Source organism: Hippocampus guttulatus, chromosome 7, assembly GCF_054856545.1.
Source record: "Hippocampus guttulatus isolate MCC_2025c chromosome 7, RoL_Hgut_1.0, whole genome shotgun sequence".
Classification (NCBI taxonomy): Eukaryota; Metazoa; Chordata; class Actinopteri; order Syngnathiformes; family Syngnathidae; genus Hippocampus; species Hippocampus guttulatus.
Genome location: NC_141267.1, coordinates 9,798,373 through 9,825,840, shown reverse-complemented (window position 1 = coordinate 9,825,840; position 27,468 = coordinate 9,798,373). Strand labels below are relative to the sequence as shown.

Genomic DNA, 27,468 nt, shown 5'->3' with positions numbered 1-27,468 from the left:
AGCAGAGAGCAAATGTGACTCTATGGAGCCATTTGCATGAAAATGAGATTTTCAAAGTCCCTTTGAAGAGAATTTAACTGCAGCAGTGCAGTGATTGAGTCTCCATGCAAACATCTTTGGTGCATTCATGTCAAACTGAGACCTAATGGGGTTTTTGTTTGTTTGTTTTGAGTTTTTTTTTTTTTTTGGCAGATGGCTGACCTCAACGACTGAATAGTGGATGCATTAACATAAGGTGCAGATTCCAATATGATTGTATGTTTTCAAATTGCTCAGCAGCAAATTTGTGGACACCATACCCACAAGAGTCTCGATCCAATAATGCATCCGATACAAAACTGGAACCAGTACCAATATCTTTTGGTGCAAATCTTCACACGGTAGACCTTAACTGAGACTGCACGGACATTGAACCCCCCCGACCTTCTGTTACCATTATTTTTTTCTCATAGGTCATTTTAAGTGCCACGGCTTTTACGATTTTTAAAACGCCTTTGCAGGTTCTTCTGAAATTTGGTGCTAACAGTATTGGCGACAGTTTTTGGGTTCCGTGCCAAGAGATCGTCACAGTAAAGTGTTTATTCAACAGCCCTTTAAATTGATTCATGGGCGGTGAGTGTAAATGTGTTCAAACTGGCATAAACCAAAACCTTGTGGCTTAATGCGTATCTGTTCCTTGAACACTGTACATATTGGCTTGAGCTCCATGTGCACTTGATACACACGCGCTGATCACATCACTCCCACTTGTAACATTAAATGCAATAAGCTAAGAAAACCTTTGTGTCACAATGGAGAAATTCCCAATTTACAGCAGCAAAGTAGAAGAACAAAAGTATATAGAGTGTATATACACATATACATAGAGACATGTATATATACATATACACACACATATAGCAAGTATATATGTATATACATACATATATACACACACATATGTAAATACATATATACACACACACACACACACACACATACACTGTATATAATAGAACTAAAAGAAATTAAGATTGATGTTTGACACGCGTGCCTCGGCCATCAAGTATTCTCAGTCAGCAACATGAGCTTTAACAACAAATGGATGATGGACTTTATGCATATTATACCAAACAAGTGGGTCTTCTTTTATTTGAATGCTGTTTGAATGAAGATTTAAACGAGATGTGCCAGCAAATGCTGTTCCAAGTGTGACCACTAGGCGGACTGCTGCACTTAACTTCCCCCTCAAGGCTCCCTAAAAACGTTATAAAAGTACATGTATTGTGTAAAATACACTCTTGAGGAGCATGGTCGAGAACCCCCCTTGAAAAAAGAGGGCGCAGTGTCATGACAGTGATACAGAAAACCCTGTTTTTATGTGTTTACGGTGTTGCACACTACAAGCCACAGAAACTATGAGCTCTCGCACATCGGCAATGTGCGACGGGTGAAGACTGCATAATTGCATTTTGCTGCCATCTACCGCCCAAATTGTTCCTTTGTGCAATATATTGTATTGTTATTAAGACAATGACAGGTACTGATTTTTTTTTGTAAAAAGGCTGTGCAAATGATCATTTAGTGGGGATTCAGAATAGCTGATTTTAAATGAAGTGTAATTCTTGTCCATAAAATGTGAACGATATTCAGATTCAAACACTGTGACCCTTCCCATTATCTTGATAATGCTCAAAAAGCAGGGATGTGTGTATATTTGGTTTTCCCACTTCAATGACTTAGCACAGCAACACTGGCAATAATTATCACAAATATCCAAATGATTTTGGACATTTGAGATAAACTATTCAACAACTGGTTACACTGACAAATAAGTAAAAACGTTGCTTGATTATTGAGTATTGATGTGAGGTATTGTAAAGAAACAACGTCAAACGTATGATCTCGACCATCGGATAACCTTGTTTGATAGTTTGGGGAAAAAAAAGCTACAGTTGAATCTAATTGAGGGGCATTGCGTCCAACTTTTCTGCAGATTCTTTTATGGCTTACATCTTTTCTAAATAACCCAAAACATTTCCACGATTAAAACTGTAAAACGCCCGCCAGTTCTTCTTGTGTAGCTCTCCCCCTTTTTTCTTCCCACATTTCATTTTACCAATTCCCCTTTCGAGTTATGTCAACAAAATTTAATGGAATGGAAAAAAATAAAAAGGACCCCTGAACATAGTTCAGTCACTGTCTGATTCACTCGAGCTGGAGGAGGAAGAGGAGCTTTCCTGTTTCTTCTTCCGGTGTCTCTTTTTATGCTTTCCATGATCCCGTTTGTTCTTCTTACTTTTCTTCTTGTGGCTTTTCAGTTTCTTTTTCTTCCGTCGCTCTTCATCATCAGACGCCGAAAGAGACCTGCTACGTTTCTTTTTCTTCCTGGTAGCTTCTTCGTCACTTGATGGTGAAGAATGTCTAAGAAGAAAACAAGACGATTCAATGAAACACAGACGTTTGGAAAAGTCAAAATAGTAATTCCAGTGATTTTTCCTTTATATGCCAAGTGCCTATAACGCTATTATAAGTATGAGAAAACAAGTAGTGTACAAGAAGAGTCATTTCTTGAGTTCTTTGAGATAAAACTTTAAAAAAAACACCTAAATGTCAGTCTATTGTTGTTGTTACATATACCGGTAGTTTCCACAATTTTTCCAATATATTGCACTCCGGTTCTGTAAGTGGCAGTAATGCCGCCACAACAAGTTTGACTGGAATTAAACAAAAAGAAGCCATGATCCCTGCCTTCAGTGACATTTTTGTATTAAAAAGAAATTTAAAAAAAACTGCAGAATAATCTTTATCTGGATGGCTCATGCCACACCCCTCCATATTTCGGGGAAACATTATCAATGAGCAATTTTGGGAAATCACCATGTAAAATGACCAATTGTTGTTCACCACTCAATTGAAATAACATACCTCTTTCTTGATTTTCTTTCTTTGTTCTTCTGCTTTTCTTTTCTGTGGTCATCATCTGAAGAGTCGGACACATGTAAAGTCAGTCAGAAGCACCATCATTAATCTTGCAGGGATGCAACAATCCCTGATACCAGCATCGGTGCGGATACTGTTAAGTTTGTACTCCTGTTCTGACTTGGAAGACTACTACAACCGCGATACCACTTGACCAGCCTGACATGTACCCTCCGGGCAGATGGAGCCTTATTAGCCGTGTGAAGGTACCAGTATTTTAAGGTAAACACGGATGACAACACTTTGTTAGCCAACACGAATGACAATCCTTTATTTGCCAACTGTCGACTGAGACAGCAACCCACATGCAGTGGAGCAAGCAGCGTCTTTCTTCAGCCCCAGCGCCTATCGGACACTGTTCGGCTCAGTCCGAGCTATACCATCACAAAGCCCTGCAAAGGAAGAAGGGCTGCGGGCAACGTGTGGCGGTGAATAAAAGTAGTTAGCAATGATGTCAAGTATCACTGCAGGTGTCCTGTCACAGTTGTATATTATAGTGGTATTCTCAAGTCCCAAGAACCAGTCTCGTATTTCTTTAGTCACTTTTTTTTTTAATTTAACGCACAAAGGTAACAATAATCATATTTTGACTTGTGTAACAACCAAATTCTACTTCTTTTTTCTTCTTTGTCTATTTTCTATTCCTTTTGCATACGGTACATATAACTGAAACGTTTTGTGTTACAGGCTACAATTACTTGAAGTGAAATGGCAAGACTACGAGAAAAGCATGCAGATGAATGTTAAAATATTTCTATTAATGATTTGAGTTTGGTGAAACGTCTGCCATTTCAGGAGCCAGAGCGGGGCAATTAATTTCAATGTAAATGTGATTTGGCTGTTCATGATTTAAAAAAAGAAACAGTAATCGAAGAAAAACAATTAATGGGGTGAAGGGTGCCGTGTTTTCAGATTCCTGTGTTGTAAATGCACCCTGAATGCACCATGCTATTTGCAGCAAATGTGTGAGGTGTATGTTATCTTGTCTTCCTGGAATATAAAATAACACAAAAGCAACCAACCATATAACCACCCAATCATTACCATGTTTACTAGACCAGATGTTGTTTGGTGTTAGGATGTTCTTTTTAATATGACGTCTTACCTCGACGACCTTGCCCACTTCGACCCAGGACTTCTTCTTCACTCTCCTCAGTGCTGGTGCTACTTACATCCAGAACAATGTCTTTTTGGGGGTCAACTCTCACAAAGTTTCTGCACTCAAAAGTCAAATGGCCCGCTGAAACAAACAAATAAAAGACATGTAACGATTGGACAATAATTGCAAAAAACAAAACAAATTAAAAAAACAGCACGAGTATGTTATGCACAACAATTGTATGCCGAGACAATTTCCGGGTTGAGACAACGGCAAAGTCATTGTTTGGACTCTCTTGACTTAAATTCCAAACAGACTGGGCTGAACACATTCTGCAGTGACTGTGGAACTTTAGTTCAAATGGACTTACGATATCCGCATTTCTTGCATCCAGCTCTGATGTTGTCCTTATTCGGACCTGTTTAATGAAAAAGGATAGGATGATCTTAGTGTGTTTCAAACAATTCTGCGCATCGAGGACGCAAAACAAATGTAAAATACAATATTATTATAAAATAAACCCGATAAATATGAAGAATACATGAGGAGGGTTTCAGTAGCTTCACTACATTACTTCAGTGGATGTTTCGGCTAGTAAAAGTTAGCAACTCCGCGGAAGGGTAACCTACTTCCGCAATATAATGTAACAATATGCATGCTTAGAAACATAAAGTCACTACACTGATGCGTACCCGGAACCGCCATGGTCGTTGTGTCGACGAGGCCGATTTAATTGCTGAAGCGCGAAAACGACCACACGAATAGTCAGGGTTCTCACCCAAAATACAACCGGCTGGCTGGAGTTACTAGTTCCGGATGATAATTTGTTCCTTCCCATTTCGTGTTTCCCTTCCTTCCTTACTGGGCGAGGAAAATGAATGAATGAATGTAATGATGATAAATAATATATGAACAAAATTAGTAGTAAAATGTAAAAAAAAAACGTCTGGATGAGCACGGAAAACATTATCGTTGTTGCCAACTCAATTTCTGTTTTGCATATTTCATATTTATCATTATTAATTGTACAGCATGCCACTGTATTGCTGATCACGTCATGAATTGTAGAAATAAAATCTTCTAGAAATACGATTGTTCCGAGAAAGCAGAAGCTGGAAAGCCAAACGCCAAGCACTATTTCTTACCACTGAGTGGCGCACTTTCAGCACTTTGTAATCAAATTTTGCTGGCGGGTACAGTTGAGTCAACTGTGGGTACAGATTTGCAAATTTGGGGATCAGATCAGCAAATATGTTTTTCCCCTCCTCATTCCCTTGCACTAATGGGTGATTAAACCTGGTTTTCATAAATGAAATCTATGTCACTAACATATTAAGCAGACCCAGATGTGAGTAACAGTTACTCACATCTGGGTCGCTTACACGCTATTACTAATTGTGACTGGTGTACTTAGAATACTGTATATTGTGTCGAGCAGGGATCACCAGCGTGGTACGGGTGGGTGCCATAGCCCTTAAGGACCACATGAGTCGCCCTTAGGCCTCTTTTAAATATAGCTCAACAGTGAACAGTGATGGGACATATGTGATTTTCTAGAAATGTTGTAGAAGATACCTTTTGAAAATGTAAACACTGTCAGTGATTTTTAAAACTCAACTCAGCTGTATTTACAGAGCACTTTCAAAGTAATAGTATTGAGTATTAACCTTGACGTGCTTCCGAATGTAAGAAATCATGACCATGATCAGTGTCTTCCCACAACTCAATACCATATGGTAACATTATTAAAGGTAATTTCAGCAGTGTGCAAACTGGTATCCATTTGCATTAATCCATAACCAAGAAGTTTGGAGGTTAACCCAGAGGTTAGGGCGGTCAATCCCTGGCCAATGCAACCTTGTTGAAGTGTCCTTGAGCAAGATCCTGAACCCCCGTTGCTTCTTGTGCTGTGTCATCAGTAAGTAAATGAGGAAACTGTGTAAAGTGCTTTGAGTACCAAAGGTTGTAAAGTGCTTTGAGTAACAAAGGTTCAAAAGTATGATGTGAGTGACAGCACATTTACCATTTAGAAAGTAGTTCTCAGTTTGAAAAAAAGTTGACACCTGATTTAGAGGTAAGTTAAAATGACTACAGCCCAGTTGTTTATGGATTTTTAAATAAAATATCTTTTCATGGCATTGCTTCATTTTAAAGTCATAGACTACTTATAGAAATGTGTATTTTTATTAAAACCACATTTTACTCAGAGTCTCGGTGGGGGGCAACAACCTCTCTACTTATGTCTTTCTGGCCCTGGATCCAGGTGGTGGATATAAAGTACTATTAAAATTGACTTTTTTCTACTTCAAGACAGTAGGCCACAAAGCCATCTGGATAAACAATTTTTACGCAGGATCTGTGTGAAATGGGTGCTTTGAGAATGTGGAACTGTTGGATCAAAATGTTTAAATAGAAAATACGTGCCATAAAATGTGTTTTAGATTTACACCTTACTGTTTCCAATCTTTTGGGCTTTCAAATAGGCTGCAGTGTCTCAGAGGCACATGGGTAGAACACTCTTTGACAGTGTCACCTTCTCTCCCTTATATTAGAACAAATGTTGAACAAATGTTATAAGGGCTCTGTTTCAATATTTTAGAACTCTCTATTTTGGTGTGTAGTACTTTAGTGCATTTTCATACATGATGTTTTCAGAAATAATATTTGCCCTGTATTTAAACCTGATTGCTTTTCCAGTTTAGTCTGTTGTGGTTTCCAAAGAGGTTAATTGAAGGCAACCAGGAAGAGTCACACTGACAAATGGAAAATGTCAGAACAAGTTGCCCACCACACACACACACACACACACACACGCACACACACACACACACACACACACACATTTTGATTACATCATAAAGCTAAAATATAAAACCAACCGACATTAGTTACATGAGGTCCAACCACAAACTCAAAATGGAGCTTAATCCACAATAACTCTCTGTGTTTTTTTCCTGTACATATCAGTCAGAGCTCAGGTTTAAAACTAGCATCTTACTCATACTGACTAAACTAGGACATGGAATGAAGAACTTTTTCTCAACACGAACAGTTTCTTTCATGCTCATTATTTGAAATAGCATCCCCTCGCTAAAGTGTAGAGCCCTAAAAATGATGCGCTCATAAATATGAATTAGCAGCTGCAGACAGACTTGTTCAGAGAAGTGTTGACATCTCTGCCAATGATAAGACATTCCGTTGTGTCTTACTGTCGCTTCTTTCCTTTCATGCTTGTCTCAGCTTCATTGCAATGTCATCGGTTAAAATTAAGTGCAACTGACAGTTGTGTGTGTGTGTGTTTGAACGTGTGACAACTCCGGCCTACTTTGACAGATATACAGTAATTGCAATTCAACCATCCATTTTCAACACCGCTTATTCTGAATATGGTTGCGGACGGTACTGCAGCCTATCCTTGCTGACTTCGGGCGGACTACTCCCTGAACTGGTCGCCATTCAGTCACAGGGCACATATAGAGACAAACATCCATTCACACCCACATCACCACTACACTATCCTATCTTGAGGACAGGAGGTACTTCGTTGAAATTGGCAACCATCTCAAACCAAACGAGAACGTGCCATGCATTTACTTTGAAACTCACTCTCGAAAACTTTCGAATAAAATTCCAAACCTTAGGAGTAATATTGGACTCAGACCTGAATTTTAACATCCACATTATATTGGTAACATCACCAACCTTTTATCATCTCAAAATATGGCAAAATCAGAGGACTTGTTTTCAAATCTGATTGAGAGAGCCTTATCCATGTCCATGCGTTTGTCCCTAAGAGGTTAGACTACTGCTGAATGAGCTACCTAAGAAATGCTACACACAGACAGATTATTTATTTATTAATGATTGGTGACAGACTCCACACATAAAAAAAAGAAAATCAGGCATTTCGTAGTTTCTGTCTTATTGTGGGTGTGGTCTGCCCCAGTATTCTTGACACAGGACACCATACCTAAGAAGACTCTGTTCCACTTCCAGCCTAGAAACCAGTCCTCCAGGGCAGAGCTCTCACATGATCACACGTGATCTCACAAAAAGATGAAAGGCTTTGAGAGAATGGAGACTAGGTGAAATTTGACAGGGCATGCCCTCCTTTAAAGGTTGCTACCCTAAGAGTGTGTACATTCCATGATAGTGCTTCGGTGTCTCAATTAAATTTGTGGAACCCAAAAAGTACACAGCTGTGTGCCTTTATGAACTTAAGTAAATGGGAGAGAGAATATGTCGCTACGAGCACACCTTTGGAGGGGCAGGTTGTCAATGTTAAAAAAAGGGGGCACATATACATTTTTTTGTCATTGTTTTGGAAACAATATAACCTGTACTCAAAATACTAATTTGTAGTTCCTTACTGGACAGTGAGGAAATGGTAGAGTGGTAATCCTAGCGGTTAAAGGCAATGCAGAGACATGTAGCAGAATTTTGTTTTGGGAAGAACCTACAAAGAGATTTTCAAAGCGTTTCTTTGCAGCCTATTGCCAAGAATAGAATATTAAATGACACTTTTAAGGGCTGCTGCCATTGCAGTTTGCTGCAAAGATGCACGCCAAGTGCTTACCAAGATGTTAAACTTGTACATGGGAATTTAACCCACAAATTCCTCTTGTTCCTCTGCAAAAGCAAACAAATGATCTTTGTGCTCAAAGCAAGGCCCCTGATGATAAATCCCATTTCTATATAGATAGCACTACAGTACAATACAAAACACGGGTGGTCTCGTGTAGCTCAAAAAGTATTGTACTGTGTATGTACTGGATATTTGTTCGGTTTCTGCTTTATTGACAAGCTACAAGATAGTTTGTGACCTCATGCTGACTGAAATCATCTCACAGTTCAGCACCAGGGGCACACCGTGGACATGGTGGAGGATGTTTTTGGACCTAGGCCCACCAGGCTTCAGCAAGGCTTCACCGTGTAAATAAACCTATGTCTGACCTCAAGCGCCAGAGGGTGCAGTCTCCTGACCATTTAACGAAATTTTCCTCCCACAACCAGGATTCTCAAGACTGGGTGGCCATGCAGGAAAAGGAAACTCGCTCTGGCGTGGATTCAGTAGAGTAAACACAAGCCCTGTCAAACTGACACCCGGAGTCCAAATTTACACCTGACAAATGATTGGACATCTTGATTTATTAACATTATTTCACTTGGCTTTCGTTTATTTGGACTTAGACTGAGATTTAAAAAAAAGTCAATTTTCTAAATCGCTTCAGTCGTCATGTTCATTATTTCACAGTTTTCCTCATAGTAGGTTAAGGCATTTTTATATGTTTGGCACTCTTCTTGTCATGACGTGGTGGTGGAGGACCTCAAAAAGCAGGTAGGAAGGAGGAGCAGGGTGAACTAGAACCATGACAGTACCTCTCCCTCAAGGGATGGATCCCAGACGTCCCAAAGTCACCCATAGGCTTGCCTCGCCGGGGAACAGGAACAGAGGGCGACGGCAACCCATGCCTCACTGGGAACAAGAACGGAGGGCGATGGCTACCCTATGGCAGGGCTCGGCCTGACGTGGGTGCGGCTCGACGTGACGGGGAACATAGGACAGCCACATAACATGCGCCGGCTGAAGGGAAAAGGTTCTCGGCCGCAGACGTGCTCCACCAGGCGCAGGGTGGAACTGGAACCTGTCCTTTATACCTGCAGGGTCTTGTAGTTGGTCGGGTCATTCTGTCACGAAATGTGGTGGTGGAGGACCCCAAAAAGTAGGCAGGAAGGAGGAGCAGGGTGAACTAGAACCATGACACCTCTCCAGTAGCCCGGATAGGTCTTATGGAGGGAGGCTGTGGAGTGTGATCCCCCTGTAGTTAGAACACACTGGGTCACCTTCTTAAAAAGGGGGGACCGCTACCATGGTCTGCGAACCCAGAGGCACAGTTCCCAATGTATACATGATGTTGCAGACATGTGGTCAACTCAGGCAACACCCCATCCCCCTTCCCCCTTCCAGAGCCTTTAGTAACTGGAGCTGCATTTTAAAGTAGAAGTCAATTAAAAAAATACATATATACAACATGTTCTATGTTGCCACCCAGGTCTAAACATATTTTTTCTGATTAATATGGCATTTGCGTAATAAAAGTTGGACAGATTAATGCTGTTGTTGCCTGAAATTGATGTCAATGTGCCCATCAGATGGAATTACGAATGTCACGTGACGTAAACCCCCCAAAACAGGTGAGCTGCAACACATAGAGGTCACATAAATGCTGGGAGAGTGATTTTGAATTGGGCTCATTTTTTTTTCTATCACAGAAACCTGGCATGTGAACAATGCCATGTAGACTTTTTTATACAGTACTGTATATAAGAAAAGTGCAGTACCTCTACATTCCCCCAAAGAATCGCCACCTACTTGTTTCCCTCCAGGCTTCCTCATTCCTTCCAGAGTTTTTCTGTAAATGTGAAAGGTCTGTAATGAGGGGCTTTGATGTGGAGGGGATCGAGGCTAAGCAGGGAGCTTAGTAGTGAGGGAAGGAGTCGAAGAATATGAGGTAGTAAAATACAACACGGATGTGCATGTTGATTAAAATTCTCCTTTATTCTGTCGCAATTCAATCCTTAATTCAAATGTGCTGTTCTTTTTTTGGGTTTATTTTGCTGCATAAACCCACTTTGCAAGCTAACATTTAACATATTAGTATGTGTTTACCTTCAAACACCCTCCTTTGTAAAGTACATGACCTTGTCTTCACTCCTTTTTCCTACTTTAACTACTCAGAAACCCACTATTATTTTTCCTTCCCCAAAATTAAGAGGGTTACTCTCTAAGGAAGAAGAAATTGGAATTTTGTTTTATGTGTCACAGATCTTGCATTGGAGACTTTGTATCTTGGTTGTCTGGCTCCCAAAAGGGTATCCAGTGCTGGTCGCCCATATCTTCAAGGTCCTGATGGGCATAGCAAACATTCAGAGAAGTAATTAGTGTACAAACAAGCTAGGAAATAGTACAAAAACAGCAAAGGAAAAAAAAAGCATTGGAGAGGAGTGCCGTGAACAGCTGTGGCACGATTCCCACTTTACCTCTCTCGTCACTGCACTACACGTCACTACACTACACTCAAAAGCTAAATGGTATCAGCTGTGCTGCAAGAGTGTTCCTAAATTCTATCGTGGCACACCACGGGAGAGTGTTAATCAAGGCACTTCATCCATGCCTGCTAAATATCCGGTATATGACAAATTTTATCCATCCATCCATTTTCTAATCTGTTTATACTCACAAGGGTCGTGGGTGTGCTAGTTGTCAGCCACACGAGTATGCCACAGCACCCTGGCTGGCAATCACTGGGTTAACATATCTCCCTCTGAGTCAAAGACTCGAGGTTCGAAAGCTAGCTTTTAGTATGCTGTTTGCATGTTCTCCCTGTGCTTGGTTTTTCTCTGGGTGCTCCAGCTGCTTCCCAAATTCTAAAAAAAAATGTTATCAGCTTAACGAAACACTGTTAATAGCCTATAGGTGAGCCCCTAGGTAAAAATGAGAGTGTAAATGGTTGTTTGCCCGTGTGGACCTGTTTGAGTTCAAAACAAAGACATCACATTATTATGTTTTGGATGCTAGAAAAGCACCACAAAAAAAAAAAAAAAATTCTCTGCGTTTACTGCCACACTACAAGTCCTGACAGCTGCAATAATAAGTGGTTGTATGCACATTTGCCTGGATGGATGAGCCACAGCGAAAACAGCCCACAGCTATTTACACTGACGATTTGGACTTTCTCTCAAGGGCCAAACCGTGATGAATGGACAGAGGAGCATGCCTTTACAAGTTACTGTATCATGTTGATGCATGTCGCCTGTGGTATTCCCGGTTCATACGGTGTTGGCTTCTTCAACCAGAACGCAGCTCTACAGTACAGTTTAACCGCAGTTTTGATTAAGTACTTGACTAACCATAAAGCCTTGTTGGCAATGGTTGAGCGGCTGGCAGAAAGGAGAGATGCTGTAATGAGGTTCACGAGGTGAGAGTCGCTCGCCTGAAATGTGATTCCTCTGGCCGTGTTGAACAAGAGTCGGCTCAAATCACCTCATTTCACACGTTAGCTCTTGTGCTTGCGCAGGAGAGAAGCATTTCCATCCTGCCGGCACTCTGCTAACTCACAGCAGAAAAATGCTAAACACGGGGGGGAAAAAGCCAAGTTGATTTGGTGGGAGGGGAAATATTGGCCTGTTTTAAATGCAAAGCAAGAGAACGGAGGTGGAAGTGGAAATGCAACCATTTTCCACTCATATGAAACAGAGCACATCAAGAGCCAATCATGCACACGGCAAGAATAGCATGAGCTTTCTTTTCAAAGGGAAGTGGGTAGAAATGGAAAGAGAAATGGTTATGATTTGTCATGTGTTGGATGCCAAGAAAAATAGTGTAGCAGTTTTCCCTCCTACTCATTTTTCTCCCATATTCAACCGGGCCGCATGCTGCTGGTAGACATTTACCACATCAAGGGCCCATTCAAGTTTCTATCACTCGCGAGGGGGGAAAAGGGGAGGACTGCATTAAAGTGACCCCTTTAAAACAATAAAAAGTGGGCAGAGAGGGGCTGTGATGCTACATTACTCCCGTGTGGTCTCTAGCTCTCCACTCCACTCTCTTTCCCCCTTTCTCTCTCGCTCTCCCTCTCTCTCAGGTTCCTCCCTCTCTCACATTCTCTCCAAGCCTATGAGCTGGTGAGGGCCCTTCCTTACTACACACCCAGCGGGGCTTTAAAAAGCCAGGTCTCACTCTCCATGCGCTTCTGCCGTTTTGGTTTTGGTGTTTTCTTCCGAAAACCGGTTGTGTCCAGCATCTTCAGCCTCCAGGTCACATCACACCAGGGATGCAGACGCCACATCGCTGGCTCCGGAATCTCCCACTCATTCTTCTGGGAACTGTGTTGCTGGCAGAAGATTGGGCTGCTGTGGAAAGCCAAGGTGAGCAGTCAACATGAATACGCGTGGTCCCTGTGGTTAGGCTATTTCTAGCACTGTGTGTGCAGATGCAGGTAAACTCAACATGTTAATGTGTACGAGGACAAACTGTCCCTCAGAGCAGAATCCACAAACTCAGGTGTGTAAGCAGAGAGAGAAGTCAGCAATCCTGCACATGGATAAAAGTGGTGTGGAGCACATTCTTCCCCTCATCTACCAATTTATGGACAGTGGAGGGATGTTAACTGTTTGTATTTCTGTTTGGTACCTGTGTGTCTTAATGGACAGAAAACATTGTGGCTTCATGATTGTTTTAGTGTGATTGTATTCAAGTTGAAGGTGGGTTGGTTAAATATAGCTCGACCAGTCGATGCGTTAAATAGTAAACTAGACTACACAGGAAAAGCAAAATCTTCTGATATTGTGTTACTATCCATTCACATGTTTAATAAAAGCATGTATCACATTCTTGGTCATCTTCACAGTCCTGTACGAACATGAAAGAGAACCAGCCTACTGGGATGCCCAGGCCAAGTCGACACTGGATGCTGCGTTGAAACTCCGCCCTCGGGAGCACCAGGCCAAAAATATAATCTTGTTCATCGGAGATGGTATACTTTTTTTTTTTTGGAATGTATTCTATCAAAAAAAGCGAATGCAGTCTAGGTCAAGGATCAATTCAAAATACAGTATGACAAACTGTAAAAAAGTAGAGTTCACTTTTGAATGCAGGACAATGTGTTTGTGTGGGTAGTCGAGAAGTACTCCTTTCCGTTGGACTGAATGGATTTGGATGGAATAAGAGGGCCATGTGTGTTTGTTCAACAGGAAAATTAGTGCCTGGACCAACCACTTGGAACAGATTGTATGAATCTGAGTGAGGTTCATCCCAGTACCCCTGATTAATTTCAATAAATATGGCTCTGTGTGGAGTGAATGAAATGGTAATGATCAAAGTATGACAACACTTGGCCATTGTACCAACCAAACAAAAACGGTTAGGGATTTCTCCTATGGTCAGATATACTGTACGTTTCAGTTCAGTGAAAATATCTATCTAAAACATGAGGCAAAATGAGTATTTCTCAGGTCAGATGTCACTGATGAGCGACACAAGAGCCTGGCTCACATTCAGTGTTGTAGTAAATTCCATATGTATTTGATAGGGTTGAGACTCTTTCAAGTTCTTCCACATTAAACTCATCCAAGCATGTCTTTATAAGATAAGAAAACCTTTATTAGTCTCACAATGGAGAAATTCCAAATTCACAGCAGCAAACTTATGAAAGGAAGAAGTAGAACAACAAAATATAGGAGCTGCTGGAAAGGCAGCCACTCTCGCGGCGCCATTTTGAAGTCAGAATAACAAAAATAACACAAAACAACACATAGGACACAGACAGTCGTGCAATCTTGAACTATGGAATCTATGGACTTTGCCTTTTGCACTGGGGAACTGTCATGCTTGACCAGAAAAAAACCTTTTCCCAAAATGATATTTAATCAGGGGTTGAAGAGGTTCTCAATATTCCTTTAATCTGGAAAGTCGAGTTCACAGTCCCGTTCTTCGAATAAATATAGTTAAATATTTACCCCTGTTGTAGCTCGTTATATATCTACCAGAATAACCAGCAGTTAGTTTAAAAAAAAAAGGAAAAGGTTGTGGTTATGTTGAGCCTAAATGCCAAACTAAACCTTGATATCCAGGATTATTTTTATCAGGGGGACAGCCAGTCTAAATGCATCATGACATTGTGTGACATTTTACCCATTATATAAATCAAGGATGAAGACTTCTTTGCAGCAAAGGTGTAGGATGTGGAGTGACAATTCAGGTGGCAATGCTGATTAGTGCAGCGATGGTTGTCAGATTAGGTCTGCAAGACTGGTGAAAAAAGTTCCATCAATCTTTATATAGCACTTTCACAACAGCTGCAGCTGAAACAAATAGCATTACAGAACATTCAGCATAAAATAACAAAATAATATTACAAAATACATAACATAAGACAAGGACAGTCATGCAGTCACAACCAATATTTCTCCCTACGCCGAGTGCTTGAAGCAGTTATAGATGTAAGAGGAGAGAATCAAAGTGTCCTTCCACCAGTGGATCAGACGTTCCACATGTCTGCTACGAGGCAAGATTGAAAGTAAACTAGAAGCTGTAGTGTCCATTGACGAAAAAAGAGATTGGTTCACTTCTCCCATCCCATGTAAATCCACTTCAATTCCAAGCGCCCGACTCTCAGTTCCAAATACACATCCGCCGACACTCCTCTCTCATCATCTTTCGTTCCACCAGCCATCCATCCAGCTGCAACAACGCAGACTGTACAAAAGGGCCAACATCTCCGCTGAAAAAAACGGGGCTATGAAAAATGCTTTGCGAGTGGGTTGAAAAACACAACATTTTGGCCCGATTGAGACTGCATTTTAGTATTCCCACTACGAGACCCTGTTTTAAATCAAACCATTCCTGGTTGATGGTTGATGAGTTAACTTTGGTCCACCAGTAGCACTATTGATTTCACTTTTGTAATGCTAAATGGGTAGAGTCCAATAGTTGACCTAAAAGACAACTAAAACAAACACTGTTTACTACAATTTACATATGGATCAGATACAAAACTAGGAGATGGACCTTTTTTTTTTCTGACAAAAGACCAACGTTTCGGTGAGTAGGTCTTGGAAAATACTGGATGCAAACCTTTGCAACAACTGCATTGAGTCATAATATTTTTGCATTCTTCTTTTGTGGCGCTTTTCCAGACTTCCACTGTAACCTGCAACAGTTGTTTGCTTCCCTTCAGTCGTTTCTTTCTTTTTGTCTTTGTCTTGCATCATTTGCTCTTTACTTTACTTCATGAGGTCTTATACAAACTGTACATTTTGATGCCTCCCTTCCTGCTTTCTGTCGGTTATTGCTGATGTCACGAACAGATGTTAGCGTCTTTCTTTACAGCCCTCACAATGTTTCTACCATAATGTACCATAGCAACATCTGTTACTTTGTACACCAGTGGTTTCTTTGATTCTCCAACTATGGCAATATTTATGCAATGGCTCTGATTTTCCATCTTCTCTCATCTTCACAATTGCGTATTTTTCCATCCTTCAACAGCGCTAGCTTTTTTGTTTTCTTGTTGGTTCCACCTCTGTCAAGTATAAATGTTTGTTTCGTCTTTGTCCAGTCTTGTAGGCAAAACCTGACTGCAAAAGTGAGCATGGGCATTGTTTGAGTAATCACTGTAATAGTACTGTATACAAATGGACAAGAAACCAAACCTGTCAGTCATATGAAAATAGGTGGAGTTAAAGACACTGTCTTTCAAGTTAGATTTTTTTTTTATCCAACCCAGCTGTAAATACTTGAAAATAGAAGTTAAAATGTTGATCTCTCATCTCAGATTATTATTGTTATTATTATTATTATATATATGTATTTTTTAATGTCAAACCCAAATGTCTTCAGGCTACAGCAAAATTATAAGAATTAGCTTCAACATTCCACTACATTTGAAGGTGAATGTTTTAATAACATAAAATTTCAAAAATGCCTCCACCATATCCACGAACCGAGTGAGTATAACTAGTACAGTGAATATATGGATGGATGGAATACTGTAATTGTTTAAGAAGAAATAGCTTCAACTAGCAAACACAATCTTAACATAAACTAACAGTTTGCTGCTAACCTATGCTGGACAGTAAGTTCTGTGATGTTGCACAGCAGTAACTTTGCAAATGTTGACACATGAGTTATTCTTTCAACAGTGGTCTTAATACTTGCCAAGCACTGCTCTGTCTGAAAACCACTGACTTAAATATGAAGGTCCATTTAGACTTTTAGTTGATGTTAATGGCAATGACTTTGTTTACTTGGAAGATGGTCAAATCCTCTTTTTACCTCAATTTGACAGGAATAGTCCTTCTCCAAACAAACGTTTTTTTTTCTTTTCAAACAAGGACGAAAATGTCTGGTTTGGATTTTGGATGCTTGATAATTGAGAGACCTTTGGAAACTTTCAAGGGTCAGTGAGGTCATGAATTGACAAGAATATACGAAAGAATAATAAACCTACCATGCTTCTGTCTTTCACAAAGTCTTCAAAGTGTTTCATCAATAAATGTAAATAATACTCAAAACAGAAGATTAAAGGGCATGCTCAAAATGATTGTTTGATCATACAGTATTTGTTATTTTAATAACTAGTTTATAATACACTGCAAAATGTTATTTTTAAACAGAGAAGATGAAGCTTGCACTTTGAGTTGCCTGCTTCCTCACAAACCACATTTTCCTGTTTGTGATCTTTGACTCTTTTAGCTTGTTTGCATCATTCAAATATCCTCAGATAAATTATCTAAGTTGTTGCGCCTCTGTTTTTTTTTTGTTGTTGTTGTTTTTTTCTTAATACACAGTATACACCGTGTTTTATTTTCAATTTACCCACGTCGTTACAAGTGGAAATTCAGTTAGGGAAGTTCAACAAAATCAAACTGCAACTAACCTGTCAGTCACTGTCTTCCAGGGATGGGTGTGTCCACTGTGTCAGCAGCTCGAATTCTGGAAGGTCAAATGCAGGGCAATGCAGGGGAGGAGACAGTACTGGCCATGGACACCTTTCCATATGTGGCACTTTCTAAGGTGACAACACGTTAACACTACATACTTAATAGATATTATCAGAATAATATTTTACCCCTGTCATATATTGAATTTAATTTCATTCATACCTAGTGACACTGTAAGATGAACATTATTTTTTTTATTAAGACAGCTCTTGAATTGGATTACATGACATTTAGTTGGTGACCACTTCATTTTCTGTTTACCTGTAATCACAATGTGGGAGACGCGGGTCCAATATTCAGTATACAGTACATACACCACAGGAAGCTCAGTTGTAAGTGTGTCTGTGTGTAACCTTTTTAAATGGTTTAATCTCTTTACGTTATGCCTTCTCACTAAGACATTTGACCCTAAAACCTTGGTAGTCAATGGTTTAAGTCAAAATGCTGTCATTGTGGCAAAACAAGGAAAAAAAAGGCTTAAGGTGGGATCAAAGTTGAATCCAACATCTCTTTAATTATGATAATCATAGAGAGAAGGAAAGTTGAAAGCTGTACTCTTGACGTTAAATACAGTCTTTTTTCCATGTGCTAGGTCTAGTCTGTCTTTCTCAGAAATATTTTCTACATCTTTTGAAACGGGGAAATAACACCAAGGTCATTTCAAAGCAAGAGTACATTGTATGTGCCAGCACTAATACAGCCATAGTATGCTTACTCGCAGTTCGGCACCCGCAAATTCACCTATTCGCCATTTATTTCTTTCGTTTCTATGGGGGAGTGAGGGGTGTCAATCATGTTTTTTCGTGGAGAACGCTTTTTGGCGGAATGTCCCCACTTAGTCAAGTTTTTTGGGGGGGGTTAATTAAAATAAATTAATATCTAATAGAATTCAATGGCTGTCAATTATTTGGGGATTTTCACTATTTTCGCACAGGCCCGGTTCCTATCCCCAGTGAATAGTGGCCGTCCACTGCACTTTGATCAATATTGCATTTGTGAATTAAGAATTAAACAGAATAGTTCACCAAATAAGTGCCGCGCCATGTTGGGCAAGATCATTTTCAGCTGCAGAACGTAGGTAACGCTGAAGCGCAAGAAGCACCTTCCCTGCTAATATCGCGGGCTATTGAATTGTATCGGCCAAAAGATCATTGAGACCGATGGACTTAACGCTCCTACTGCGTTTGTTTGTCCAGAAATGCAATTGCGTTACAGTACTAGGTTAATTTGACCCATTATTTAAAGTGTATCACACATATAATAAGAAAAATAGCCTAATTATTAACTCCATTAGTCACCATTCATTAATGTGTTCATTGAGCAACTTGAGCTACTGCACTTATGACTGAAAAAAATATTTTTCAGCGGGTCAGTTTGACCCGCAACCTAACAGGACAGTTAAATATTTGATCCTGTATACACCATGTCTGAGATAGAAAACAGGTAGTAAAAGAGTAAAAGAACAGTACATCAACTTCTTCACGTGAAAGACATCGACAAAAAGAAATCCAGATTGGCTCACAACTCAGTACATGTGGGTGAGGATGTTTATGATCATGGTTTGTGACATCGATTTTGTATTTGTAATGAAATCAAATGTGTAGCTTGAAATGGTTGAATATTTACAAACGATGTTCTTTTTTTAAGTCATTATTGACTAACATATGAACAGATTCTCGCAAACTCACACAGAGAGGTGGCGGCCCCTATAAGCGAGTAGATGTGATGTTTTGGTAAAGATATGCTGACAAAATATATATATATGCAGAGTTGAAACATAAAAGAAAATTTGACATCTTGGATTTAGTTCACCTTAAAAAAAAAAGAAACGCAAGATAGGGTTACTTTTGGGTTTTGTAGCAAAAAAATAAAAAAATAAAATTGGAAAGGTGACAGACATTTGTCCTACCCTTATACCTTCACATCACATTCTGAGATTCTGTCTTTACAAAGAAAATCTCACCTCTCTTAGCATTCTTATCATTTGCTACATTGACAAGTGTCAGCGTTATACTGTTTTTATTTATTTATTTTATTCCATTTTGAGCAAATGTTTTTTTTCTCACCAGACCTACAGTGTAGACAAGCAAGTGGCAGACAGTGCTAGCACAGCTACGGCCTACCACTGTGGAGTGAAAGCTAATGCCAAAACCGTTGGACTTAGCGGCAATGCAGTGGCCTATGAATGCAACACCACCTTCGGCAATGAGGTCTACTCCGTGCTGCGACGTGCAAAAGCCAAAGGTAAAAGGGTCATCAAATTCAAGTGATCCTTATCTGTATAATAAGATTTATAAAACAATCATCTGATAAGCATGTTACTGGACTAACAATGGCTATAGTTCAAAGTTCAGAATGGGCCCAAAAGATCCTTTTGCATTGCTTGGCAAAGGTTGGCAGGGCTAATCAACATACGTTTTCATGATATGACGAATGATGCTTAAAGAAGTTTATTCAGATCAAACATATTCATCAGTTGTTAATTACGGTTGCATTTCTATTTAAAAGTAGAACATTTATGCACAGGATGCAGCAGGAACAATTACAAAGATATAAATTGGTCTTCACTTCTATCAAAGAAACAAGGATATGCTTCAGCATGAGTGTAAAACTTTATAATAATAAGAATAATAATAGATTTTATTTATAAGCGCCTTTCAAGACACCCAAGGACACTTTACAATAACAAAAAACACAAAACAATACGGGTTGAGCAGCGGCAGCCAAAACGCGCCAGCGTTCACTCAACCCGAAAGTCAGAAAGAAACAAGGGAGGGAGAGGGGGAGAAAAAAAAAACACGCTCAAACTACCCTCATTTGAGGATAATTTTACTTTGTCCTCGTGGTCTTATGCAAGACTTAAACCGGTGTTATCGGTGCTAATTTTAGCGATCAGATGTGGGCAATTCGCCATTCAACAATTTGAAAGATAAAATTGCCTTCAAATGCAATAAAGTAGAATGTTGCAGTTGTTAATAAAGATTTTTAAAAAAACGTAAAACGTGTGGCAACCTTGCAGGTCATGTTATCAGCAGTCTGATTGATGGTAAATATTGTTTTACAATTTTTGAATGTTAATAAATCATGACTTGTCTTCACTGTCCAGGTAAATCAGTTGGTATCGTGACCACCACTCGAGTCCAGCACGCATCACCAGCTGCCGCCTATGCCCACTCAGTCAGCCGTAGCTGGTATAGTGATGCAGATCTTCCCAGTAGCGCACGCCATCAAGGGTGTGTGGACATCGCCACCCAACTAGTGACCAACGTTGACATTGATGTGAGATTATTTCTGTTATTTTATCTTTTTTTTTTTTTAAATATTGATGAAGATTGTACCATTTTGGGGGTTTTTGCCCCCTAAATGATAAGCCATTGTTTTGAATTTGTGAAATTGCATCGGAGGAATGTAGGCATCTGCCCCAGAGTAAAAATGATTGGCTTGTAACCATTCCAGGGTGTACCCCACCTTTTGCCCAAAGTCAGTTGAACATAATTTGCTGTGGACAATTGATAGAATGATGTTGGCACTTGCATAATTATTCTTTGCCGATATATGTTGATTTTCATTACTTTCACCTTGTAGAAAATACTTTTTATGAAGTATTCTGCTTGGGTGAATCTTTATCAGAATCAGAATCAGAATCAGAATCATCTTTATTGGCCAAGTATGTAGAACACACAAGGAATTTGTCTCCGGTATAACACGCTGCATTAGTATCATCGTAAACAACAAATCATTGAACCATTTTAGAGTAACCAGTAGCAGTATTTGTAGTACAAGAAGAGTGACTACGTCAGTGACTGTTTAAGGAGTTAATGGCTAGAGGGAAGAAGCTGTTTAAGTGTCTACTGGATTTGGTGCGCATGGATCTGTAGCGTCTGCCTGAGGGGAGTAGCTGGAAAAGGTGGTGGGCAGGGTGCGGGGGATCCAGGAGGATTTTCCGTGCCCTTGTCTTGATTCTTGCAGTGTGCAAGTCCTCAAGAGTGGGTAGGGCGGTGCCAACGATTATTATTTTATGGCTGGATTTTCCTACTGTGTCATGAGTGTGAAAGGACTTTGCTCTGGTTAAACGATCAAAGAACACTGACAGAATAGATGTGCAGAAACATATCGCATTGTCATAATGACGTATGAACAGGGAGTTTAATGTTTAGCATAGGTTCGAGTTGTTATTAAACGTTTGGGTTGTTGGTACTCTTGACGTAATAGGATTTGAATTTGCGTACTTATACGCAGTCTTCCGGCATCTTACATGCTCAGTTGACAGCTTTGTCAATCAGCTGATCTAAAGCCATTGTATAACAGCTGCTTAGTGATCTTTTTCCCCTCAAGGCATCCAATTGGCTCAGCTGACCCCTTCAACATACTACTTTGACCAACATCATCCAGGATGCCTTAGTCAAGGGCCACCAGCGTGCCAATTCCCATGTCTTTCTTGACAAATTACAAGCCACTTTTTGGTGTTGCTTTCTTTGCCGTTGGTTTTCCAAGCATGAGCGGACAGTTGAAGGGCAAGAAGCCATGTTGCCAAATATCAAACATACTATTTAACGTTTCTTTTTTTGACGAAGTCAGTTAATCCAGTTTGGCTAGGGTTGACATCCAACGGCTGTCATTAGCATCTTTTACGCAGAGTTTGTGTCATAGTGCCATAAACATGAAGCTGACATCTGTTCTGCCTCATTCATTTATGCAGGTTATCCATGAACACAAGAAAAATAGCATCCCTGTATATTATTTTATGGAGCATTTTGTGATGGGGAAATAACAGCATCAGTTGTCTTAACACATGATTTTTTCATTAAACAAACAATGGTGAAGCACTATGACGGTGTAAAGAGGCAATATAACTATTGAACCAATGTAGCACATAATATAACGACTCTTGGTGTCCCTTTAAGGTGATCTTGGGAGGAGGGAGGATGTACATGACACCAAAAGGCACTTCGGACCCTGAGTATCCAACCTCCAATTCTCGCAAGGGCGACCGCCAAGACCGGAGGAACCTTATAGATGTCTGGTTGAAGGCTAAACCAGTAGGTTCACTTAAAATGGCTTTTAAAAAACGCAACTAGTCCTTTGTATGGCACTTAAGGACATGACACAAGGTAGATAATGTCAATGCTTTGTCTTCTGTGTACACTAATGTGTCTTTCAGACCAAGAATTCACACTATGTTTGGCACAGGAAGGAGTTTGATGAAATAAACGTTGAAACTACTGATCGGCTCATGGGTGGGTAACCTTTAACTTGCAATCCAAATAAGGCAGGCAAGCAGGCAAAAAGCTTGAAAAGTTGACCTTCTACACTCCAATATTTGCATATCTCTTCCCAGGCTACCTAGTTATTGAGAGACAGAACTCCCATCTTATCTTATGTTGTGAACCTTTGTAGGGTTCAGAAACAACACATCAACTTTCATCTTAACAGCTATATGGAATCATCAAAGTGTGACATCGTAAATTGATAGCTGCGTGTCATTAAGTCCTGACAACGGTGATAGGAACCCAGGGCACGTTTCTTGTTTTGCCAATGCACCATGCGTCATGTTGTCACCTTCTGTTTGGCCAAATGAACAAACTTGCTACTACTTTGAAAGCGTTTTCACGATGACATTGATGAAAACGCTAAGTATTCATTTATTGTTGATTAAAGTGTAAAGTATTAAAGTCATTCATTACAAAGGTTTGGAACGTCATGTTTGCCATGTTGTTACATCACCATTTCTGGTAACTCCACTCTGTACTTTGCATTTGTACATGCACTTATCCACCACTATTTATAGATGCATTGGTTGTTGGTGCTCAGTGCAGGTCGCAAGTGCTTCAGTGTTCATTTCCAGCCATTTCAGATTCTAGAACTCTATGGGGAATACCATAAGCCACATTTTTCTTAATTCCAGTGTGTTTTGCTACCAGTTCAGGGTGAACCCCGCCTAATGCCTGAAGTCAGCTGGGATAGGCTCCAGCATGCCTGCAACCCTCTTGAAAATTAAGCGGTTCAGATAAAATGGCTGGATGGATCTTCCTATTTCCATCATAGTGCTACACAATGCAATTAAAAGTCACCTTCCTTGCCTGTGAACAACTTGGCATTTGCAGCCAACACTGCCAAAGTCACCTGTGAACAATTAAGTTGACAACATGTTTTTCCTAGCAGTCTCTCTAGTTTCTCAAACTTTTGTTTCTACTACCACAACTTTTTGGGTATTGAAAAAATGTTTACAGTGTGTGTATATATATATATATATATATATATATATATATATATATGTGTGTGTGTGTGTGTGTGTGTGTGTGTGTGCCTTTTTAATCAAAGATCTGTGTATTCCATTTGGAATTCTGCTTATTTTTGTTGTATCATTCTTTTATTCATGTAAAATGTGCGCATATAAATACTACTCCAAACAGCTTCTATAATCTCACCTTTTTGGTTCCAGGTTTGTTTGAGCCAAAGGACATGAGATTTGAAGTTTTCCGAAACACTACCCGGGATCCCTCTATTGTGGAGATGACGGAGAAAGCCATTCAAATCCTGAGCAAGAATCCAAAAGGCTATTTTCTGTTTGTAGAAGATGAGTACTTGATATGAGCAGTAGAAAAAGGAAGTGGCATGATAATAAATTTGTAATATTTGGTACTGAAATGCCTGTATAGATAAATATAATGCATAGTGCTACCCATAAGACCTGAGAAATACCTAATCAATTCATGAATGAACTAAATGGAGTCTGGGCTCGAACTCTAAAGTTCCCTCTGAATCTTAATTTTTCATTTTACCAATCCAATTTTGGAGCATTCTTTGCTTCCAAATTGGGAGAAGTTTATGTTTATCACCATAGCATGGAGTCAGACAGAATCCTTGTATGTCCACAATCCTTACTTTTCAGGAGACCCACAGAACGGGATGTACATTAACTATTAAAAAAATAAAAAAATAAATATATATATATATATGTGTGTGTGGTTGTGTGTGTGTGTTCTCTTGTTTCCCATTACGAGGAAGAATTGATCACGGACACCACGATGGCATCGCCAAACTTGCACTGACAGAGGCTGTGATGTTTGACCGAGCCATTGATCGCGCTTCGCAGCTCACCAGAGAATCTGATACACTGACCGTCGTCACAGCTGACCACTCTCACGTCTTCACTTTTGGCGGCAATACACCCCGAGGAAATCCAATCTTTGGTATGAATCATTTAAATTCATGTTCTGTTTGACTAGTATATTATTATTGTTATTCATCACATTTTTGTTTTATGATTTGCGACCCAGGTCTCGCACCAAAAAAAGCAGATGACCAAATGCCTTTCACCAGCATCCTGTACGCCAACGGCCCTGGTTATGTGCACGTAAATGGAACCAGAGGGAACATCACGCTGGTGGATTACTGTAAGGACATGATAATAACTTTCAGATGCCAAACCTGTCTTGTTTGGGTGTATTGATTTAATTATAGCTTGCGTTTAATCACTAGGAAGCAAAACTTCAACTCCGAGCCCTGCTTTGTTTTGTTTTAAACTCTTCTGTGTAAATGTACAGTATGTGTATCTAGAGAAAAAAAACTATTTGTATTTCTTTGTGGAACATTGTACACACACTGAGGCAGTTCTTCCTTCTTTTCTGCACCATTTGACTCAGTCATTACATTACATACTGTACTTGGTGTGTGTTACTCTTTCTTGGGATGAATTCGTTTTATAAGCCCTCAATGGAACAGTCGTTAAAACCTTCTGTCTTAACACATCTGGTACCTTAGTGAATGTGTCAAGACAGTTGAGGGATTCTTTTTTAAAATAGATAGTATTTGTCTTGAGAACCCTCATATTCATGCTGTTTATTCTCATAAAGGTACGATTTTTATTACATATTATAATTTGACATGTTTGATAGAAAACATTACAAATGTAGTAGCCCTATGAAAAAACTTTTTTTTGCTGATTGGATTGATTTTAGTTCTGCAGTCCACACATGCAAAGACAGCTGTTCATGGGTGTCAAAATATAGACCCAGTGTCCAAAAGACCCCAAGTTAGTTTTTGCGGACTGGCATTCCGATAAGGACTTGTGTAGCGAATGAGTAGCCCTGGAAAGAATCATACTCACAACTGTCAAACGAGACTCGTAATTACGGTCCAAAAGTTAAACAGTTAATTATCTTATTGGCAAAAGCAAGATTGCAACCCAATGCCTGAAGATTTATGCTGTTTCTGCGTGTGCTTTGTGGTTTCATCTCCACTCTACTCATTTTGATTTGCAGATGACGAGGAGTACATGCAGCAGGCCGCCGTCCCTCTTGATGCTGAGACACATGGTGGCGAGGACGTGGCCATTTACGCTAAAGGCCCCATGGCTCACCTCTTCCATGGGGTCAAAGAACAGAACTATGTGGCTCATGTTATGGCCTACGCAGCCTGTTTGGAACCCTACACAGACTGTCCCCCTCCACCTCATTCCCACACGTCCACTGCATGTGCGAACACACCCTCAAACCTAATATTTGGACTAATTGGCCTCATCTGGTTCTCCAGATGACAGCCACACACAAACTATACACATGTGGCAATTCACACAGCTATAATAATGCAAGTATATAGCATCCTTGCAGCAGGGAATACTTAAAGTAAATGTGTTTTGAGCCATCTCATTTTGAAATTCAAGCAACATTTAGACATTTTGAAAATATGCAAACAAGAACAAGTCAATCGTTGGAATATGTAAAGCCTAGTAGTTAGTTTGTTTTTTAAAACAATATTCTCATAATACGTGCTGGTAAAGTTTCTGTCCTATTCTCATCATTAAGATTATTTACACATGAATCTGAAGCTGACACACAAATAATAACTTGAAGGCAACAAGGAGGCTGAAGGATCATTGAACAGTTTTGTTGATGCACATGTTGACACTGAATGAAGGGCTGGACTGAACCAGAGACTATCTTGCTGTGCCAAGCTGTAATACCGGTAGACCTTAAGAATTTATAATGGTACTGTACGTTTTTCCAGGTTTTAAGGATTTTTTTTTTAAGCAATGGCATCAAATATGGATTTCATGGGCACCAGGTTTTTTTTCCTTTGTCTGAGTTGACGTCACCAATCTATTTCAATTGTCCGTGAATGTATTTTACATGCTAAATGTATTTTTATACACTGTTTTTGCAGAATGTCTGATATAAGAAATAAATACCATTAATGCTACCTTAATGACAGTATTCAATTTATTCTTTGAGTTTGTATCTTCTTTTATCATTGTTCTTTCACATTTGACAATAAAGTTGTATTGAATTCAATTCAAAATTCATAATATTCAAGTACAGTATTTGAGTTTATGTTATTTAAGGAATTGACTTTCAGCTTTCCACTGCTAGTAATAAGTGATGTCAGATCATGTTTTAATTGGTTGATTGTTTAGAATATATGCATATAAATAAATGCATTTTGAAAAATTGTACCTGATGTAGCGGATTTGGTTGAGACTTCTTCGGACTCCAAAAATATACACATACCTTTGGTCACACCGTAAGTAATTTCTCATGGCCAATGTTCATTCTGTCTGCAGGCCACCAAGTTTAAAGTCCCTGCCAAATGACAATAAAAATGTCTTGTAAATTTCACACACCACAAAGAAGAGTGTCGTCAGCAACCCTGGCACATTTCAATTATTACATTTTTTTTTTTTTAATCAGCAAATGCATGGAAAGTTGTGAAAAATCGTACGGCAACTGTCACCAAAAGTATTTGTCGGGGCCTGGAAATAAGACTGGCCGTCCGGGAAGCTCCCCATATTTCCCAATTGTCACCACAACCATGGCTAAGTGTATACAGGGGGAATGGTCTTCAACCACTGTTCCAAAGGCAGCAAGTGACAATCTTAGCCACTTGGCCGCAGTTGTCCAATGATC

The 27,468-nt window shown here is 39.7% G+C and overlaps 2 protein-coding genes across 2 annotated transcripts; one reads left to right on the top strand and one right to left on the bottom strand.

Moving 5' to 3' along the window:
- Nucleotides 1-559: 559 nt before the first annotated feature.
- Nucleotides 560-4,853, bottom strand: srek1ip1 (SREK1-interacting protein 1). Its single transcript, XM_086116692.1, has 5 exons — nt 4,753-4,853; nt 4,431-4,478; nt 4,067-4,201; nt 2,908-2,962; nt 560-2,403 (listed from the first exon to the last, which is right to left on the bottom strand). Exons 1-5 carry the CDS (start codon nt 4,763-4,765, stop codon nt 2,172-2,174), a joined length of 483 nt encoding a protein of 160 aa, XP_085972818.1. The 5' UTR covers nt 4,766-4,853; the 3' UTR covers nt 560-2,171.
- Nucleotides 4,854-12,631: 7,778 nt separating this feature from the next.
- Nucleotides 12,632-26,764, top strand: alpi.1 (alkaline phosphatase, intestinal, tandem duplicate 1). Its single transcript, XM_086116475.1, has 11 exons — nt 12,632-12,988; nt 13,471-13,596; nt 17,521-17,636; nt 19,633-19,807; nt 20,670-20,842; nt 22,468-22,602; nt 22,725-22,800; nt 24,006-24,140; nt 24,565-24,756; nt 24,844-24,960; nt 25,828-26,764. The coding sequence occupies exons 1-11, from the start codon at nt 12,895-12,897 to the stop codon at nt 26,100-26,102; spliced, it is 1,614 nt and encodes a 537-aa protein (XP_085972601.1). The 5' UTR covers nt 12,632-12,894; the 3' UTR covers nt 26,103-26,764.
- Nucleotides 26,765-27,468: the final 704 nt, after the last annotated feature.